This window comes from Exophiala oligosperma, assembly GCF_000835515.1.
Source record: "Exophiala oligosperma strain CBS 72588 unplaced genomic scaffold supercont1.5, whole genome shotgun sequence".
Lineage (NCBI taxonomy): Eukaryota > Fungi > Ascomycota > Eurotiomycetes > Chaetothyriales > Herpotrichiellaceae > Exophiala > Exophiala oligosperma.
The window spans coordinates 3033429-3054533 of record NW_015622822.1 but is presented as its reverse complement, the minus strand read 5'-3'; the positions used below and the strand labels follow the sequence as shown (position 1 = coordinate 3054533).

Genomic DNA, 21105 nt, shown 5'->3' with positions numbered 1-21105 from the left:
ATCAAGAAGAACAAATACTATTCCACGTGGTGCATCGGACTCAATAGTCTAGAACGATTGATTTTACTCAGCTTGCTCTCAAGACGCCGCCATTGACTTCTTTGGGAATGCAAAACCCTTTGACCGTGTTGAGGAAGGCTTGAGAGTATAGACTCGAACTTTGGTGCGATGCTAGACCACTCTCGACCCTGTCGGGTACGATCTTTGCAAGTCTCTCCTAAGAGGCTAGAAATGGAAAAGATGATGTGAATGGCTTCACGAGGCGCGCCTGAAGCTTCATAGTAGCATACTTAGCGAAGCATCGATATATTGGCCGTGGCTTCGAGACGGGACCTTTGTCAGGCTTAGCGAGTTGCTTCGCCCGACCCAAAAAGATCGAAGTCTCACGACCTGCGGACCAAGATGGTAAGAATCAACTGCTGCCAGATACATCGTGGTCGGTCGAGTTCGTCGGAGTAGAATGGAACTTTGCGGGGTGGTTCGTGAGGTCGATAGCAGGTGGAAGCTTGGATCGTCAACTGGCACCACGACCAATGAAATATTGGAAGGCGGACTCTTTATTTGGAAATGACTAGTGTTTATTGAACTCGGCCACACCTCAGTCTCAGCACCGTATTCTTTTTGAGAAGTCGCGATGGACAATACGAAAGCAGAGATGCGCATATGGTCTTGCTCTCAAGAAAGTCTGGAATATTATCACGGATGAAGAATGATGGCTGGGAAGCGAATCGGGAATAATTGATCCGCAGCCTCGTCGGGATCCACAATTCGTGATTGGTGGGTGATGGATACGGAGGAGTATTGGGGCAACAAATGCAGGATCCAGGCTATGGACATGAATTGCGTTGACCATAAATTGCAGAGCGGTAGCATATCCATATCCGGATCAGGGTGAGACAGAGTAGCAGAATTTCAGGACTCATATCTATATAAGCAAAATCCTCAATCAAGGCCTTCCTGCGTTTCCGCTTCTTCACTCACCCCAGCCCTGTTTCTGTCCTTCCGAACGGTAGGGTACTACTATTTTTGGTCGTCGGCTCTGACAGCTGAGATGTTATCCTTGCGGTATCAGGGAAAGTTAGATAAATTCACAAAGTCTTGCGGAATCAGCTTGAGGGCTGCCCTGATAGCGACGAGAACAGTACAGATCATCTCATCCCCTGAAAAGTCTGAACTGATGCTTGATGAGCAGGCATATATATCCCAAGCGGTAGCGAGGATGAAAATTCTGGGTTGGAAGGTCTTTTAACAGCAGCCCATTATTGGGCTAGAATAACTGTACAACATCATGGAAAACGTCCATGCCCACATATCGATTGTTTGGTGTTCTTCCTTCTTGATGCCCGTACCATGTTCAAGTTCAGCCATACTATGATGAGACGCTCAAACTCTTCCTAGACCGCCGCGAGATCAAGCACACCACTCATACAACCAGGTCTGCCAAATCCTGTCACCGAGTTGGCGACCACCTTGTTCCTCTCCATCTGCCGTTGTGGGACTGAAGTAGACCATCATCCTTCTATGAGGGGACGGCGGTGTCGTGGACATTGTGAATACCCTTGCTTCCGTTCGAAACCGAGGCAGCGATGATATTGATCTTAGTCGCCTTCGGTGTCTATCAAGGTTCCCGTACACCGGGCTGAGTGGGCGATTGGCTGCTTCTCCCCCCAGCTATGTGTATAGCAATCTCCCGACGCCCGTCGATTTGTCGTCTAACAAGCTTGATAAGTTGCTAACTTGCCGCGTCAACCGAAATGCTCACCACGATATTTTCCGTGACAGCTTGGTTTCAGCATAGATGAAACGACTGGATAGTCTGATGAACTACCCCGCAAGGTATGCAGATGACTTTGCCTTGTTGGTGTATCTTGACGGGCATTCATCAATGACCGAAAGGACTCTTGGACCAACCTCTCCGGGTGTAGCTTTTGGTTCGATGAATCGATAAACTGTTGAATAGAATCCAACAAGCCAGAATTCGACCTCGAACTTTGACTTTCACCTCAAAGTCGGCATCACAGCGATCTTCGTCGACATATCAGTCTGGCTGTCAGAGGCAAAATAGGGTCGTTGGGGGTGAAAGTATTTCCGACTGTCTTTTCAGTCGATTTTATGACGAAACAAATTCAGCTGTCCCGGGGAATGAGCTCAAGTGAGCGCCAGTCCAACTTCAGCGTGCCACGGACTGACCTATTCATCTCTTGGAGACAAGTACATAAATTGTGTCCTGAGCCGCACTCCTTCTGTTCAACCAAAAAACGATATGACGGCTTCTTCATCACTGCATCGACGAGAACAAGGCCGTCATGTCGGCTGGTAACTCTTGCCTCCGGGTCCAACGGGTCCGAATTGACACAGACAGCGAGACTCCATCTCTGGTATTGGTCTGAACTGGCTTTCGGGGTGTCCGTGATAGCAGCGGCTTCCACACATGGCTTGGCTTCCCGTTGTTTCCCCAGAGCAACGTCCATAGAAGCAATGCATCCTATACCTCGTTCTCCGCATCCCCCCCCGGAGTGTGGGGGTTGGATGCCAACCATATGCAAGCCCCGCAAGGTGTTTTTGACAAAGGATCATCGTGACAAAGCACCTCATCAACGTGGGTGATGATGCCATTCTCCCATCACAGGCCCGAGGTCTTGTATCGGGGTCTTGTCTCGGGATTTACAGTAAGGCCTGTTTCCCACCTCATCGATGTACAGTACGCTGCCTTTTGATGGACCCCGCACTTCATACACCCTCCATAAAGGACTAACATTGTCCCATATCCGGGTCGGAAATTCATCCTTTGACTCATCCTTCAAGACAATAGTTCAAGAGTATTGAAGAAGAATTCAGAAGCCACAGATATGGCACCATCAGCTGTTGAAACTCCCGTGTCCCAAGCGGCTACAGGTTCAATCCTCGAGAAGCCATGGAGCCGTCCAGCGCCCACCAAAGAGAAGCTTGATTGGGCTCCGTTGACCACGATCGATCTCTCCCGCTTCGACGAACCTGGTGGAAAGCAGCAACTAGCCAAAGATCTCTATGACGCCGTCACTCGAGTTGGTTTCTGGACCGTCATCAATTCAGGTATCGACGATGAACGAGTTCTTCGCCAATTCAGCATTGGAAATACCTTCTTTAAGGAACCCTTGGAGGAGAAGCGTAGATTTCCTTGTAACTTTGCCGAAGGGGAGTACTTTGGATACCGAGAGAATAGCCGCTGGATTGGTGACACTGGAGTCAAGGACAATATCGAGATGGTGTGTCTTTGAGGTGTTCCCGTTAGCTCTGTCGACCCTTTCACTAACATTCCTGTCTTAGCTTAACATCCCAAAGGCCATTTCAGCCTATGAAAATGTTCCCAAAAACAGGATAATTAAACAACATTATGACGAGATTGCCAGTTTCCATCGAGAACTGTACGACAAGGTGCTCCGAAAACTTTTCGTTCTGATCGCCATAATTCTCGAGCTCCCTGAAAATTACTTGGTCGATGCCCACGCCTACGACAGGGAGTCGGACGACCATCTTAGATATATGATATACAATGTTAGAACTCAAGATGAGTGGGATCGTGCCCAAGGCTACACCAAAGGCGGCCACACCGACTTTGGAAGTTTGACCCTGTTGTTCTCGCAGCATGTCGCTGGCCTGCAAATTCGAACCCCCGAAGGAGAATGGAAGTGGGTTCAACCTGTTGAAGGGGGTATCACTTGTAATGCTGCTGATACTTTAACATTCCTCACAAAAGGTAAGTCTAAATGTGTGCCTCGAATAAAGAACAAAAAAAAGAAAGACATATGGTAACTGATCAATTTTCGGGGGCAACAGGTTTCATTAAATCCACCATCCATCGGGTCGTGACACCACCTAAGGACCAGATCAACATCCCACGTCTTGGTTTGCTGTACTTTAGCCGACCAGGCGCACATACACCCATGAAGACTGTGCCATCTCCGCTTTTGGATCGCCTGGGTCTTCTTACCGATGAGGACAAGGATGAGACCAGGGAGGTTCCAACTGGTACAGAGTATGTGCGAGCTCGTGTCAAGGATGTCCACCATAAGACTGTCCTGACCAAGAGGGAGGGAACATCTTTCGATTTCAAAGGATTAAAAGTGGCGAACTATTATGATTGAAAATGTAGAAATAGTAGCAGCGGCAGCAGCAGCAGCAGTGGGCGTCGCAATAGTTGCTCGGCTTTGCAATGATGAAGCAAGAGAAAGAATCCAGTTGCGAACCCACAGAAAGGATGTCAAATAAGCCAGAGATGTAACAGTACTGCGTTACTTTGACCTTGAGTGATACCGACGAACGTGATACATTCAAAATGAGAATGGGAGTGAGACTCAAAAGTGTGTAGTGAATATGGTCCGCGCCTCGAGCGTCATGTCTTGCTACTCAGTCCTGGTCGACGAGATAGAAAACACCAGGAAGACGAAGAGCACGAAAATCATCATCCCAGCCCAGTCACGTGAGTAGTGTCTTTGAAAATCATCACGTGATCTTCCGCAAGGCTCCGACAGCCTCGAACCAAAGCAGATTTCGATGGCTCTGGAGAAACCTTGCGGCACATCATCCCCTCGCTTCTAGACCTGGGTTAGGCTTTCGTGTCGGAAAGTCACAGCCTCGTATTATTGAAAGTTAATATCCATATACAGTACATAAATCATTTGCACAACTTCTACACGCGAACCCGAGCTCTGTCCCAGCGCGAAAGCAAAAAAATATTCAGCCAAGTACAACTGGTCGTTATTTTGGTGCCGTACAGCCGCCTTGACTCCACATCTTGACAGACCGTACTGTCAGGCCACGAGCAGCACCCTCTCCCCAGGTCGGTAGCCAGGTCGTCCGAGCATCCCAGAACTCTCGTGGAGCAGTGAGGCTTTTGTCGCCCCATGGTTTGTTGGCCACGCCGTCCTTGAAAAATCCATTGGTACTCCCGACGGCCACGTTCAGGATGAGGTAGAACGGTTGATCGAACGGTGTATTTCTACGTCCTGTGCCGGCCCACGGGTTGTACAGGGCCGAGTTGTTGACCAGCGCGGCTCCAAAGTCGCCAAAGTCCCACATGTTCTTGTGTGACGTGAATTTGGTGAACATAACTTGCTAAAGTCCGTGTCAGCGTTGGGCTGTCATACCTTTGGGGGAAGATCAGATATACATACCACCAGTCGTGTGTCCACGTACATGAACAGATACTTTTCCGACCACTCCAGGCCATAGGTATGGAAAGCCTCTGAATAGTCGGTACGACGCAAGTTATGCTTACCAGAGGTTTTCCACCACGCATCCGCAGCCGGGATGGGGCCCCAATGGAGACTGCTGGAAACGCTGTCTCGACCGTCGGGGTATTGGGACCCGGGATTGCCTCTGAACTCTGCGATATCGATCTCGCCACTGGCGGGCCACTGTCCGTATGCCCCGGCTCCATGCTTGCCTTGAGGCTCTGGCATCATCCAGATCGCAGGCCAGAGCCAGTCTCCAGCGGGTGCCTTTGCCACGACTTCTACGCGGCCATAGGTGATGTTCTTGCGCTTGGAAGTATTCAGTCGGGCACTCCTGACGGGGTTGATGATTGTCCCGGACGTATCATTGCTGCGGATCGAGCAGTCATTGGGGTTACCCGAGACCGCCGTGCAGGTTCCAGCTGTAGTCAGGTTGAGCACATAATTATTGTTGAGCTCTGCTGGGGTAATATCAGTGCTCTCTGTCGTCAATGTAGGCACGATATGAAGCCCCTCAGCATCGACATATGCGTTTTGGGGATCGTCGGTCGTCCATTCAAATGACCCGCTGCCGAAGCCTCCTCGTTGAATCTCAAAGTTCCAGATACTCTTGTCTAGGGTCTGGAAGTCATCTTCGAGGACGAGACAATATTGAAAGTTGGAGACTGATTTGTAGCTAAAGTAGCAGATGACTCCTCCTATGATGATGCCGATCAAGACGGAGACCCAGAAAATGACCCGCTCCCACCGTCGACGAGGCTCCTTTTCTTCTAACCAGGGTTTTGGGTAATCTGGCCCTGTGAACCGCGACGACTTGAACTTCCTCCTTGTGAAAGCAGGTCCATTCGTCTGAAGGTTTGTTAGGCTTGACTGTGTACTCGGCGTTTTGATCTCATTGCGAGAGCTTGTGAATGGATTTGAACGTGAAGAGTAAGATGTCGAACGAGAAACGGTGACACTCATGACGGCTCTTGTGAAGTTTGCTGGCTGCATCAGAAAAAAGGACGAAGATGGCGTTGCTCTGTCAAATATGTCAAAATCGTGGAAGCCAAAGGCTATCTAACAGTCTGATCGACAACACTAAGCCTGACAGCGCACGGGAATCATTGCCATGGCTGCAAGCCTTCTGCAGGTATTGCGCAACCAACCAAAGTAACATATGATATAAACTTTAGAGGCTCGAATGTTTATTAGCGAAATGGTAGGCGAGTCACTCGTTCAGGTCATCGCTGAATTAGGTATGAGGATGCGGTATTTCCGGCTGTACATGGTGAGTGAATTTCTCAAGGTGGGCTGAGAATTCCCATGCTTCAGAATAGCTTCGCACTGTGTCGTCTGTAGGAGAGCACGGACATTCGATCCAAGACGCTCTAGAAGAAGTGCGGGCGATCGAAAGCGGCATCTTGAGCGAGTGCCCTGAGAGCCATGACGACTTAGGCATGGAAAAGAGCAGGCCGAGGGAGTTCTGCCGCGCCGTGTCTCTTTTCTGCCCATGACAAAACCGGAGCTGTGTCGGGTCCCGATTACATCGCTTGACACGGACCTCACCTGAGGACACACGAGCATACAGATTGAGTTTTGCAAAGCGCCAGATTCGCGATAGCTCGGCGCTCGCCTAGCCTTCCTCTTTGAATATTAGACCACTTTGGCAGAAATCCAAAGAGGACTAGCCTCTACTTTAGAGCGAATTCTAAAGAAGCTTTTTGTTCACGTCAACTCCATTCATTTTCAACACCACAACCAGCCGCGGCCGCGACCTGCATACAAACTCCCGAATAACGCGCGAGAATAAGGTGGATTTGCAATGGGTTCTGGGTCTCTGTAAGTATGCGGCTCACTTAGCCATTTGCAGAGCGAGACCTGCACCGGAGTGACCATAGACACGGCATGACAGTGGCAGACTCCGTCTCCTTCCAGCGTGAATACCCTGTAGGTTCGAAGTGGTAAGTGCTTCCGAAAAGTTCATGTGCACATTCACATGGGATTTTGTGCACCTCTATTCACATTCACCATGGGACATGCATTATCTCCGTTCGGCTTTGTTCGGAGTGCTGTCTCAGCTCTGGTGCTTTCAGGTCAGCGATATCATATTCCGGAGCAAGAAGGTGGGTCACAGTTGCGTTGGTTTGATGAGGCTCTTTGCAAAGATCTCAATAGAGCTCGTCGTCCCCGATGCTACTTGGAGCGATCTGCCACCGTCTGGAACGGGCTTTCCAGTCCGGGAAGCTTCGTGATGGAGACGGTACCATCGCTTCGGTTCCAGAGTTCTGGTACCGCAGGGTTTACCGTCCGAAACCTTGAGCTCTCACCTCAAGGCACATATTCCCACCATTCAAGGCAGATGGTCGGGTATGCTCGTCTCATTCAGGTAAGGAGATCTGCTTTAAGACCCCGGGGCTAAAGATGGCAAGATGCTAGTATAAAGCATTCCCATCGACCCTACCCTGATGCTTGGAGATTTTCCTTGCACTTTCACATTTCTTGTATGATCATCCCTTCCATACCAAGATCAAGACTCGGCCTCAACTCCATTCAGATCCAGAGTCATGGAGATCCCTTCTCAAGAACACCTTCATGTGTTCGATTACCCTTCTTCGTCCCCTTCCTCATCATACAGCAGTACACCGAGTCGAGCAGTATCTCGTTGCTCATCTAGCATATCGCCCAGAGCATCTGGGAGAAAGACAGAGATAGTAAGTTGACTTGGATTCATTTCGTTGCCTATCTAACCGTTGCAGCTTGCAAAATACCTATTCAGAAAGTGTGATCAGCAAAAATGGTTTGAGGCCCACGATCAAGAGCTCAGTGATGTCTCAACCTCTGACCACGTCGGCGTCATTCTGAGAGCGGAGGACGGCACATACTACTGCGAACCTGCCAGCATAAACAACGCATGCGTGCGAGCGGCTAGCCACTTGAACGCCTCAGCAGGGCTGTGTATGAGATCTGGCGCAGTCCTAGAACTCCTTGACCAGATCTCTTTCGAAGACACCCACTTGGAGCTCGGCAGCTCCGGGGTCGACTTGCATATTGTGTCGACTGTCGCTGACATCGCCAACTTCGCTTCTGGACTACGGCTTGACACTTGTCTGTTTCTCTGCAAGAAAGAAAGCATGATTTTTATTCTCGTTGACCATCATCAAGTATTGCTGAAGCGAGGATGGTATGTGGAAGACTTGCTCATCGAGCATATCTATGGTAATCAGGGGCTTGACGGCTATCCTCAAACCTCTCGCACAGATTCAAGAAGTCATACAGAGCACTCCAACCACAGAGTACAAGACCAACGACGACCTAACACCGAAGTCCTCCCTTACGTACCAGAAGCCGCTCTCGAAGATCCTACCATGAAAGAGAAAATCAACGTCATTCAAGCCGCACTAGACAAAGAGGTACATGGCGACCAGCTTTTCGATCCAGAAAAGGAGGGACAGGAAGCACCCAAACGAAAGCTACTCCTGCGTCATGCTGTCATGGTCTCAATCGCGATGATCTTGGTCGTGGTTGTGGAAATGGCTTGCATTGCCAAGATGGTAACCGAGGTTCAGCTGGATCGCAACTATACCAGATTCGCACTTCTCTGTTTGGTGCCGATGTTTGCTCTCTTCTCTCTCTTCTTCATGATTGTGGTATGCGGCTCTCTTTGGCAGATCTTTGGACCTCTGTCTTCGCTGAAGCAGAACAGCAAGTACTACTCGGCTATCGCTCCGAAGCCGGGCCGATACCCAGATCTTGAACTGCCCCATATTACCATTCAGATGCCAGTGTACAAGGAAGGCCTTCAAGGAGTCATCATTCCAACAATCACATCAGTCATGCAAGCTGTAAAATACTACGAGGCTCAGGGTGGGAGCGCCTCGATCTTTGTAAACGATGATGGGATGCAGCTTGTCAGCCAAGATTTGGCAGATGCACGCAAAGCTTACTATGAAATCAACAATATTGGCTGGTGTGCCCGACCTCCCCACAAAGAAAAGGGCAAGAAGAAATCCTGGGGAAGGAAAGCTGAAAAGACCAACGATGAAGAAGCCGAAACCAGCACATCATATTTCCTACGCAAAGGTCAGTTTAAAAAGGCTAGTAACATGAATTATTGCTTGGACTTTTCTCTTCGCGTTGAAGACCAATACCTTGCAATGGTGGATACAATCTGTCAGGAGCGCGGATGCACACCAGAACAGTTGGACCCTGAAGAAGGAAATCGAATCTACCAACAAGCACGCGACCACGTTGTTGCAAACGACAATGGACGCACCTGGGCTGCTGGAGACGTCCGAGTGGGATCTATCATTCTCATCATTGACTCCGATACACGAGTGCCCGAAAATTGCCTGCTTTATGGTGCCCTGGAAATGCACGAGAGTCCTGAAGTGGCATTGATACAACATGCCTCTGGAATTATGCAGGTGGTGCACAATGCTTTCGAGAACGGCATTACCTACTTCACTAACTTGATCTACACTTCGATTTCTTTTGCCGTTGGTATGGGAGATTGCGCACCATTTGTCGGCCACAATACCTTCATTCGCTGGGACGCTTTACAGTCCATAGCATGGTTCGACGAAGAAGACAAGTGCACCAAATTCTGGAGCGACAGCCATGTCAGTGAAGATTTCGACGTCAGCTTGCGTCTACAGATGAACAACTTTGTGGTCCGTCTTGCTACCTATCATGAAGGTGGCTTCAAGGAAGGTGTGAGTCTTACCGTATACGACGAACTGGCTCGATGGGAGAAGTATGCATACGGTTGTAACGAACTGGTCTTCAACCCTCTCTACAAGTGGCCTTACAAAGGTCCTATCACTCGTCTATTTTGGCGCTTCTTGTTCAGCAACATCAAAATCACTGTGAGTTTTCACCACCACCCAGCCCTCTCAAGAACCTGACTAAAACTCCGCCTGTAGAGCAAAATTACAATCTTGGCATACATTGGAACATACTACGCTGTCGCTTCAGCCTTGCCTCTGTCTTTGGCAAACTACCTCATCGTTGGATGGTTTGCCAATGAGATCGATCAATTCTACTTGACCTCCTGGAAAGTTTGGGTTGGGATGATGATTGTGTTCAACGTCCTGTCACCCATAGGGTACGCAATGCTCCGACACCGAATGGGGAAGACGACTTTCTTCCGGTCCCTATGGGACACTATCAAATGGACGCCCATGTTCCTGCTTTTCTTCGGTGGTGTTTCCTTTCACCTGATGAAAGCCCTCTTGTGTCACTTCTTCAGTATTAAGATGGAATGGACGACGTAAGTTGAACCCAAACAAAGACCTATCTTCGAGAAGTCCGATATTGACAAGACAATAGCACGGCCAAAGAATACAACGGAGGCTTTCGAATCGGACTAGATCGAATCGTTCGAGACTTCAAATGGATGTACCTAATTATTATTGTGCTTACCGCAGGCATGATCTACTTGGGTAAGCTTCACCATTGCGACTGCTCAGTGCAATCAGGCACAAGTGGTTGGCTCTCTGACGTCTTTACAATTCGCTAATTCTCGCTCAGGTTGCTTCGCACCTTACGGATGGACCATCAAAGATTTTTCAGCCATTGTCCCGTTGGCAAACCAAGTGGGATGTCATGCATTGCTTCCGTTTGCTCTAGGACTGTTCTAGTCCTGTCCGTCATTCTCCATGCTTGGCATCGGAACGCCATCCCTACGAGCGGATGCCTTCTGTGCCGAACATACAGGCCAGGTGGGCAATTCTGGAGAACGCATCGTTTTGCCACACGAGCAACATTTATCTGCTCAAAAGTTTTAATTATAACTTCACGATATATCATCATTCCTCACAGCATCATCGTTCTTTCAAACAGCGACATACCTCCGAGCCGTGTCCGAGCCACATCAACTTGCTTTGTCATATCTCAACCCTGAGTATATGACGATGACCTAGCGAAGTTTGAAGTTCAAAGGTTGAGCTTGTTTGCTCTCCAGATGGTCATAGCTCAGCCGTGTTCACCACGTGGTGAACTTAGTCCGAGCACAACTAGCTGCCCCGACTTTCTGGCCATGCATAAAAGAGGGTGACAAATGATGGGCTTGAAAGTGTCGATTTGGGCAAAGTCCGGCAATTCGTTATGCAGGAAAATAAAGGTGACGGGGAATGGCATTTTGCCATGGTGAGTGGAATCTGGAAAGAACAAAAATCATTGGGTTCCGCGCCTCCGGGGCTGTTTATCAGACCGCAAAACGAACAGTGCGCGCCGTAGTTGCAGATAAGCGAACAAATGCACGTTCACCAAACACCATGGGCCGCCTTCTAGTCTCGCCCGCATGATTGCGGGTGAGAAAAATTTTCGTGGGTGACGATGTTGAAGCCGTCAGTTCATATGGCGTCGTGCGTCATGCCGATACATCATGTCATGGACTCAGCTAGCGATTTTCAAGACAGTGGTAGGTCGAAAGAAAGATTTGAATGTCTTCTAGGTGAGTTGTCGTTGTAATATCATCTTGGGGTTCTGTCGGCGGCGTCTATAGAGGCCGTTCAAATGATCCAGAACCCCGGTGTGGCTTGCGAACTCCCCGGTTGCTACGACTTGAGCAAGGATAGGCATCAGCCAAATCGCGGCACAAAACGACAATAGAGATGTTTTGCACAAGGCCGGGCTGTGGACGCTTGAAGCTAAGCTCGAGCCACCTCTACAGATCAGAAGTCATCGGATTGGCACAAGTACCGGCGATGTGACGCATTCAGGTATTCCAGAAAGGTCCCCTCGGAAAGTTTCAGAGCTCAGCCACGTGTGACCAAAGGCGGTAACATCCCGTTTATCCTGCCGAAGCGTAGGAAAATAATTCCCTCCGACCCTCGGAACATGCCCTCGACCTCACCTCCGGGACCTTTCGAGACCATCCCGCCACGTGGCACGCTCTGGCGCTTGGGTCTTCTTGCAGACCCAGCGAAGCAGCACGAGAGCATAGCGGAGGAAATGCGCAAGTATTCTCCGTCGCAGGTTTCCACCTCAATTCACGGGAAGAAAGCAACGTGATCTGCTTTGGGCCTCGCGCTAACCCCTCGTTACCTCCTATTCATACCAAGACAGGAAAGTAAAGGGTGAAGCTGAAGCAGCAGGCCTGTGCTTTGCGCGACTTTCACATACAGTTTCGACAGACCTCTGAACTAATATAGAAGTCGTACCCTATGCTCGCTTTTGCTCCCGTGGCTGAGTTAACCTCTGAACTTGTACCTTCCTCTTATCTCGCTACAGGTTGAAGCCACCACGTGGCTTTTGGAGCGTCCGGAACGTTTCAGGGTCTTTCTTAGATCCCCAGGGTCTCGAACGGTCTCTTGACGAGTTCCAATGGACTGGTAACTTTGAACGCTCGAAAATAGTAGCGCCAAAAACAGGACTCGGCTTGCCAAAGTACCATGAGGTGTACTACGGTGCTCGGCGCAAACTCGCAACAGCAGACCAGACACCACCGTCACAACAGTGATTTTTTCTTCTCTTCTCCTTTCTCATGCCGTTCTCGTCGTCCTCGAACACTGGGTGCTACATTCGATACCACTCAGCCTCGGTTCGAGAGCAAGCGCTGGGGGAGAGTGGTAGGTAGTAGTCACCGTGACGAGAGAGAGCCTGTCGAGAGATTTGCATCGTATCTATCTTTGTTTGAGCCTCATCAATAGACATCGTCCGGTCGGGGTACAGATGCACTTGGCCGGATGATCTGCTCGGAATGTCTCGGACGATCTCTGTCGTAGCGGTGACTCGGTGAGTAGTTTGAAGATCGTCGCGACCAAGCACATCACCCGAGTCATGGTCGTCTGCTGGAGGGGAAACCAATCAGATACATCCAGCAATGGCTTACAAAGTACGGAGTGCCCAGGCAACACCTCCCCATGTGAGTCTGGGCTGCTGAAGTGCCAACCCCAAGTCAAACGAGCCGCAAGACTTGGCCAGCCTCGCCCCCAAAGTCCGGAAGCCTCGGCCATTGTGATTGGGTACGACGTTGTGCCGACTCGCTGGGCATTGCCCGATTGGGCCACAGGGTCGTTAGTGTGGACCAATCAAGTGACGATGTTTAGTCCGGGCCGGAACAATGCCCGTCCGACGAGGCTATCCCAAGGGGGAAATCTATGTTTATTCGGGCAAATACTTCAACCTTTGTTAACTCGTGCTAGGAGGCATGACGCATGAGACGATGCAGGATGGGTAGATATATAATGTGTTCGCCGCAGGTAGAATGGAGAATTAGAAATATACAAAGAGTCTCCCCACCTCACGAGTCTGGCTTTCACTCTGATCAGATCGATACAACCGCCAACGATACCCATAATCGCACTGCAATTCACACAATTACCAAGTCACAAATACCTCCCTGTTCACCTCTTCTACAGCTCAATCTACGATATTGAGCTGCCCTATACAAATTACCGTCTTTCCCCCCCTTTGGCAAGTTATTGCTTCGTGTACATTTCCTCTCCTGCGAAAAAAATCAACAAAACCATGCTCCACACCCTAGCTCTACCTTTCCACAAGCTCAAAATCCCGCCCGGGGCCTCCTTCGCAGGGCAGACCGTCCTCTGCACCGGATCCAACACCGGTGTGGGTCGCGAAGCGTGCCGCCATGCACTCCAACTCGGGGCGTCCAAAGTGATCATGGGGGTGAGGACGGTGTCCAAGGGTGAAGAAGCCAAACGAGACATCTTGGCGAGCACCACAAGGACAACAGCCGGCAAAGAAGACGACGCCACCGTCGAGGTTTGGCCGCTCGACATGGAATCGTTCGAGAGCGTCAAGTCCTTTGCACGTCGGTTAGAGCAGCACGTCGGCGCAGGTGGCCGTCTGGACGTGGCCATCCTCAACGCCGGCATGGCCACGGGGAAATGGGCGACGACACCCGACGGTTGGGAGAAGACATTACAAGTCAATAATCTGTCGACGGCGTTGTTGAGTCTCAAACTTGTCCCGCTGCTCGAGCGGGCCAGTGCCAATGCCCAAAACCGGGACTGCAATCCTCACTTGGTCATCGTGGCCAGCGACATCCACCTCATGCTCAACTACAAAACCAGTTTCCAGGAACGCCTCGCGGAAAACGTTTTACAGGCTCTCAACGACAAACGAGGCTTCGAAAAGGGCCAGGCCGCAAACCCGGCGGAGCGGTACGCCGTGAGCAAGTTGTTGGACATATACATTGCCATCGAAGTCGCTCGTGTGGCGGAGGCAGCGTCGCCTTCGACAAACACCTCACAAACCAAGCAGGTGGTGGTCAACTATGTCACGCCCGGGTTCTGCAAGTCTGATCTCGTCTCGCCCGCGAGAGGTGAAAAGGCGCCCCTGATGTTGCGGATCATGCAGTGGCTGTTGGCTCGGAACGTCGTCGAAGGGTCCGTCGCGTACATCGACGCCGCGCTCAAGGGTCCAGAGTCTCACGGGAAGTTTCTTGAGAACCAAGTGATTGCCGAGTAAGTTTCTCCCCGACCTTCACAAGGACCGCACACGTGTGGCGGGCCGATGTGGGACTCAAAATCCAGAATGCTAACATACTCACCTTCTCAGTCCCGGACCCATGGTGACTGGTGACGAAGGCATCAGAACAAGACAAAAGTTATGGGGAGAGATTGTAGAGGTTCTCAAGAAGGTCGACCCAGAGCTTGTGGTATAGACGGGCTAGAAGAGGAAACGTCGGATCTTGCATAACAACAGACATACACTCATAGCGTTCAGGCGACCTTGAAGTCAGTCAATTCATACTCCGTACTTCTTTCCATCAAAGTAATCATTTCGGGTCATAAGGCCATCGCTGAGCTCACGCAAGAGCTAGATCAGATCGAGAAAATCCAAGAGACAATGAAGAAACTGAGAGTCGGAATTATTTTTGGTTACAATAATAGTTGAAACACTCCTGCAGTTCTTACAGCAGATCCAGCGTTCCCTGGCAGTTTACATTTCACTCACTTATCGTCATCATCATCGTCATTTCTTCCCAGGGCTGTCAGCGCCATTTTCAATTCAGTCACGACTTTTTCATCCAATTTATCTCCTCCACTTGAGTTTTGCCAGCTTGATTCTCTTTCGTCGGCAGGTACCGTCATTTTGCGTCTAACGTCTGCCTTCAAGGCGAGCACATCTCGTATATCCTCTGCAATGGCCTTCCGGTGCTCATCGTAACCTTTTAGAGGTAGTACTGTTGTTGGATCGACAGCTGCAGAAGCACCAGCATCTCGATACGACGACAAGATGTATGATATGAGAGCAAGTGTTGCCGCCTCACTTGCCACAGTCAAGGTCAGCGCATCTGTACCTTCAGCTCTGGTCTGAGGAGCGAGCATAAAGCTGGTGCTAGCACGGGCAAGTTGGTTGGGAAATTGGTTGAGGAAAATTGAGATCTCTCCAGCTATGGCACCACCAACACCATGAAGTAGATTCAAGCACAACGGTAACATTCCCAGGGCCCATACACGGTAGAGAAATGCTCCACCAGGTCTCGCATCAACATGGGATAAACCTCCGGGAACTCGTTGTAAGGACTCGGTTGTTTTCGAGGTCATCAACCGGCTTAGAACCCCCTCAACAGCTAGGTGCTCTGCTACGGATGGCAGAGAGGAGAGCGATGCAAGAAATTGAACACAGAAATCTGCATAGCGTGGCTGGTTGTCGAGATCTGGCCTAGTGAGTAGATGCGACCACGAATACAGCAGCAAACATGAGGACAAGAGTCCAGAGTTGACAATCCTAGATGACATCTCAGCAGCAAACTGAGGGAGGCTGGGTAATCTCAGGATGGCTTGCGCAAGCATCAATAGCAGAGTGACGTCGCGTGGCCCAACAATGTTGTTGTCATCACTGCTGTTTCTGTTCTTGTTGAGCTTCTGGTCCTGAAGAGCTCCGACAACCGATTCAAATCCTTTAGCGACGATGTCAGTCGTAACTTCGAGGAATGTCGTGTTAGTCGATGCTATCGGGATAATCGCATTGCTTGTCCCCGGAATCGTCGTCGCCTTGATCTTTCTCCTTACGTGGAACTGCATGGCCATAAAGAGGGTGTAGAGCGTAGAACGCCAATACAGCAAGTCGTTGTTGATGATTGCTTGCTCGTATGATCCGTTCCGAAACCTCACAGCATCCCAAGCAGGCTCCAGTAGTTCGTAAAATTCTTCACCTTTTGCCCCAGCCGACAGAAGCTCGCCCAAAAGTGCCACTGACAGGTCAAGTCGTGTCTGGAAGAGTGAGTCGAAAATGCTCTCCGAGGGGTACACTCTTGCATTCGACTGCAGACAAACCTGAACCAGACGAGCCATGACTTTCTGACACTCTCTTTCTCGGGCAAAGGACCTGCAGTGATCCACGCAAAGACGCTGCAGACTTGCTAGTAGTTTCAACTCAGAGTCAACGACAGACAGGTTTGTGTTTGCCTTACGGAATTCCGCAGTAAATGACTGGTCGGAGGATTGAACCTTTTTCCCTCGCCAGTGTGGATCAATTGCGAGCAATTTGTCCGCATAATCAATGTCATAGTAGAAATTGGGTCCATACTCTTGCTCAGTAAGGCCCTTCCTCTTGATATCCAGAGTCGACAAGCCGGTATATTTCGACGAGAAATTCTTCTTCAGGTTCGCATGGAGGGAAGACTTGTAGAGCGAGACTTCGACTGCATTCGACGTGAGCCACTCAAGCAGAGGGATAAAAGCTTTCACGTCGTTGACATTTCTTGCCGCTCTTGCATGATGTAAGTGGTGATTCGAGATATCTGTAACTCGAGCGGCTATTAAAGTCCATCTCGCGAGCTCTGTTTCATCGGACTGGCCCCACGCACTTTGGGCAACGAATGAGCTTAGCTTCGACACGAGTCCTGAAGAAGACTCCACATCTTCCGTGACCCAAGACCAGTTCTGCTGAGCTTCTAGGACGAAGTCCAGCATGGGGATGGCAACCACCTGAGACAGGTTACGAACGTTTGTGAGTTCCTCCAGGGCAATACTCAAGAATGTCCTCCCGCGGAATTGTCTTGTTCGTATCTCTTCTTGTTTTGTCCGCTTTGGGCCATCCGGTGCAGTACCAGTTACGATGACCGTTGCTAGCCATTGTTGAGAGTCATTAACGAGCAAAGTGAGAAGTTTCCAAAGCTCGGAGCGTTCCTCGGAAGATTGAGACTCCTGATCAATATGCCTAATGACATGTAGCAGATCGATACAGGATGCAGAGCCCAAATGCCCGAGCAAGGAAGTTGGTTTCTGTCGTTCGATCGATGTCAAGATAGCGCGCATCAGGCGCAGACAGTGTTTCCGTGACAATTTTCTCGTCAGCAGAAGTCGTAGCAAGGAAGGGACGGAGTTGAAAATATGTAATTCAGCAGATGTCAACTGGGCGTCCTCTAGATCTCCAAAGCGGATAAGAAGCGTTGCCAAAGATAAGGCAGACTCGAGATGCGGATCTGAAACGTCCACATGGGAGGCAGAAGGTGCTTGATGATGGCGTCCGCTGACCAAACAACGAACAACTGGTGAAATTGCGGCATTGCCGAAGCTCGGATCTCGAAAGGATGAAATGATGAATTTGGCTGGTTCAATGAAGGGATTCGTGACTGCTGTGTTCGAATTAAGCCCCTGCCCGACATCAAAGGCGTAGCGGATGATATCAGAGAATGTGTTCAGAATAAGACTGCTAATAGAGTTCCGTTGCTCCGCGGATTGGAAAAACCATTCCGACATCTCTTGGAAGGCATTGAACATAATCTCGGTTGACGTTGACAAAATCGACGTTTGCGTGCGCAGTGTTGTGGGTAACATCGAGCGTCTTCTGATTGAAGTAGCTGCACCGCTCATGCTGGAATCGTATTGATGACTTCGCAAGGTGAGCTGCACCAAAGATTGATACAACTCTGCGCACTTTGCTAGAAACGAAAATGCTCGTGTAGGTACTTCCACCGCAGAGACGATCCCCAGGATGTATGTTGAGGAGGAATGACGGCCAAGAAGGCTCGTCCGATTGATTCCAGACCACACGATGTGAGGCTGGATCTTGCTCAGTACAATAATGAAGTCTAAACAAGACAGTAAGATGTCACAGTTGAAGGTCGCAACTGAACGCTGACGGAAGGCTTGAAGCTCTTGCTCCAGGATCTCGAAGACAAGGGATTCAATACCTCCAGCGGATTGTAAATGAGTGCTCGATTCTTCAAGGATGGCGATACAATGTTGCCGCACATCTTCAGAAGCCTCCCCTTCAGCGGCATTCCGAAGGGTACTGGACAAAAGGTCTGCAATGAGACCTATACTTTCTGACACCACTGCTTGTTGGTCATCGAGTGGAGAAAGACAGGATTGGAGTGATTTCAGGTACCGCAACTCTAGCAGTTGTCCAATATAAGATAGACAAGAATAGTTCAAGTCCCATTTGATGATCTTGACCGGAGCGTCAGGATCAGAGATGACTTGTCCAACAGTGTCCGCAGGGAGAATAGATAGCGAAGTTGTGTCGCGGCTAGAATATGTGAGCATTCTATTCTGCGTCAGGTCGAGCATATTGACAGGCTTCTCCAGCGCGACAAAGCTGTCGCTCTCGTCCTCTCGTATTATTTTGTATTGCACACCCTTGACAGCTGCCTGGGTAAATGTCGTAAGGTTGCGTAGGCGGAACTCCACATAATGCAAACCATGATCGCTAAAGATGTCTGCTTTGGCTAGAGCTCGTGAGAACTGCAGGAAAGGCAAGCATTCGTATGGAAAGCGAGCTGCCGAGATATCATAAAATCCCGCCAGCAGAAACTTATCCTCAACAAAATCAACTGCTGGGTCGTATGGTCGTTTCTTTGAATATTCGCTTGAAGTGTTAGACAAGAGACCTAATTGTGCTGATACCAATTCTGGTGTGTAACCAAGAAATGACTGAGAAACGGTGATCAACTCTTGTAGGATCTGCAATTTATACGCAGAGAGAATGCTTAAAGGGGCATCTTTCGAGCCGCTAAGGTGCGTGACATAGTCAAAGACGTGACATTGGTCGATGGCCGCGTCAAGCAGTGGACTAGAAGGGTCTTCTTGGGAGGTACCCATGGAAATGCGGTCCAGAAGGTCTTCGAAAATGCTTTGCTGTATGGAAACACTGCTCCCAGAACTCCGTCGACCTGTCGCGGTATCGAGCGTAGACACCCCTTCGATGGCTTTCTGGGCATGATGGCTTTCTCGAGCCTCTTTTATCGTGTTACCCAAAGTCCATAGTTCGTGGACGATGATCGCCCAGGCCAGGATTGCTGGACCAGCCTGGACATTCCCAAGGGTTGCATAGTTGACCAATATCTCATTGTACTCATGGATGGACTCAATTTCGTGGAAATATCCACTGACCCTGCTTTGGTGTCTTGACTGAGGTGAGGTCGCTGTTTCATTCAAGCTTGCTATTGTCGCTGCAAGATTGAGAAGAGCAGCTGACACAAACGAGCCAAGTGATTGGATTCTTCGTATCGCAGCCAGCTGCATGCTGACTTGTGACGTGAACGTTGAAAAGAATCCGACCGAGGACATCAGTTCTAGCCAGTGAATGAGGGCAACTGAAGGCACAGTTGTGTTTGACTGTCGTACACGCAGCAGCAGGATCTCCAGTACAACCTCGATAGTCTCCAAAGATGAAGTGTCAGAACGATCACGCAGCACCAGCACGCTTGATTCATCAAGGCCCCAAGGTCTTCCACTCTCCAGGTCTTTCAATCGGTCGCGGATAGCGGCAATAGCAGACTCAACTTCGTCACCGATAGATTCTTGCGGTGCTGAAGGTAAGTCGGCGGCAAGACTCCGCAGCTGAGAAGCAGACGGATCTGCAGCCTCGGGCATGAGACTGGTATCTAAAAGCTCTCTGCGCAGGCGTAGTATGGTAACCTTCTCTTGCAGAAACCTGCGCGCCAGCCTCGATCGGCGAGAATCTTGGCTGTTGAAGACATCCTCGCTCTGCGATCGAAGGCCTTGAAAGTGTTTGTCCACAAAGGCGCCTCCCAGAGCATTTCTGAGACTAGCAAGTTCGGCCTCAGAGTAGCCTTCTTGCAGGCGAGACTCGGCTCTATACTGCCATTCCAGGATCGCGAGACGAAACGCTTCCAATTCATCAATGTCCACTTGCTTGCTGAGCCACAAGGCATCAGCTTTGATTTCCTCAACATCGTAAAGAGAGTCCGAGGATGGCTTGATCCCCGCGCTAGAGGTATCGAAGGCAGTCTTGGAAGTGGAAGAGGGCTTTGGAAAGGATGGGTATGGCTGGGACAAAATCTTCTTGGGGCGATCGCCGGAAAGTATCTCTACTGCAAGACTTGATCGTATATCGTCGTGGGAAAGTAGGCCGTCAAGAAGGTCATCCCAAGATCTAAACAAGTCAATAGTCGTTCTTCATCCTTAAAGAGGGTACCCACGGAAGCAGCAGGTCGCCGGCGAGACATCTGCCCAAGTCTGGGAGATACACGGGGCTCAGTGAGCCGGGCGCCATGTTTAAAAAGGCCTCAGTCGCTCGTCAGCATATGGTTGTCTACAAGTTCTTGTTCTATGAATTATTTACTCGTTCTCATAGATATTGCGCAGACGCGGTCTTTTTGCTTCACCGTAATAAGGATTGATCTTGGCATGTTTGTAACTCTTGTTTGCCAGTGTCTGACACCAATGACAACCACAACCCTCGCCTCTTCGATGAAAAGTTCTGTACTCAGTCCCTGAAGCCCATTTTGTCTAGATGCACGGAACCGAATGAGTTGACACTTTGAAAAAGCAGATCTATCTTTCTTGTGTGATTAACACCTGTAAGTTGGACATGGCGATGTCCCTGCAAATAACCAGCAGCCTCTTGGACGGCCAAGGGAGGTCCTTGTTTTACCCGACTCACATTCAACCACTACTGGAACCTCTGACTCAGGCCTTCCTACTTGATTCCGTGCTACAATGAAGACGGCAACAGCATCATGTGT

The 21105-nt window shown here is 49.8% G+C and overlaps 5 protein-coding genes across 6 annotated transcripts; 2 read left to right on the top strand and 3 right to left on the bottom strand.

Annotated features, from left to right (window-relative positions):
- Nucleotides 1–2118: 2118 nt before the first annotated feature.
- PV06_06393 (uncharacterized protein) lies at nucleotides 2119–2630 on the bottom strand. The gene has a single exon (XM_016407501.1). It carries the CDS (start codon nucleotides 2538–2540, stop codon nucleotides 2127–2129), a length of 414 nt encoding a protein of 137 aa, XP_016263105.1. The 5' UTR covers nucleotides 2541–2630; the 3' UTR covers nucleotides 2119–2126.
- Nucleotides 2631–4543: 1913 nt separating this feature from the next.
- On the bottom strand, nucleotides 4544–6394 carry PV06_06392 (uncharacterized protein). Its single transcript, XM_016407500.1, has 2 exons — nucleotides 5154–6394; nucleotides 4544–5094 (listed from the first exon to the last, which is right to left on the bottom strand). The coding sequence occupies exons 1-2, from the start codon at nucleotides 6204–6206 to the stop codon at nucleotides 4738–4740; spliced, it is 1410 nt and encodes a 469-aa protein (XP_016263104.1). The 5' UTR covers nucleotides 6207–6394; the 3' UTR covers nucleotides 4544–4737.
- A 966-nt stretch (nucleotides 6395–7360) lies between these two features.
- Nucleotides 7361–12209, top strand: PV06_06391 (the record flags this gene model as incomplete). Of its 2 annotated transcripts, XM_016407499.1 has the most annotated exons (6): nucleotides 7361–7696; nucleotides 7750–7906; nucleotides 7952–10060; nucleotides 10118–10464; nucleotides 10524–10636; nucleotides 11869–12209. In XM_016407499.1, exons 2-6 carry the CDS (start codon nucleotides 7760–7762, stop codon nucleotides 12207–12209), a joined length of 3057 nt encoding a protein of 1018 aa, XP_016263103.1. In that variant the 5' UTR covers nucleotides 7361–7696; nucleotides 7750–7759. The 2 variants fall into 2 exon arrangements, with proteins under 2 accessions (XP_016263103.1, XP_016263102.1); XM_016407498.1 differs by having other exon boundaries at nucleotides 7361–7906.
- Nucleotides 12210–13433: 1224 nt separating this feature from the next.
- Nucleotides 13434–14826, top strand: PV06_06390 (uncharacterized protein; the record flags this gene model as incomplete). The annotated part of the gene is made up of 2 exons (XM_016407497.1): nucleotides 13434–14626; nucleotides 14721–14826. Exons 1-2 carry the CDS (start codon nucleotides 13668–13670, stop codon nucleotides 14824–14826), a joined length of 1065 nt encoding a protein of 354 aa, XP_016263101.1. The 5' UTR covers nucleotides 13434–13667.
- On the bottom strand, nucleotides 14812–20654 carry PV06_06389 (uncharacterized protein). The gene is made up of 2 exons (XM_016407496.1): nucleotides 20560–20654; nucleotides 14812–20513 (listed from the first exon to the last, which is right to left on the bottom strand). The coding sequence occupies exons 1-2, from the start codon at nucleotides 20631–20633 to the stop codon at nucleotides 15116–15118; spliced, it is 5472 nt and encodes a 1823-aa protein (XP_016263100.1). The 5' UTR covers nucleotides 20634–20654; the 3' UTR covers nucleotides 14812–15115.
- Between the last annotated feature and the right edge of the window lie 451 nt (nucleotides 20655–21105).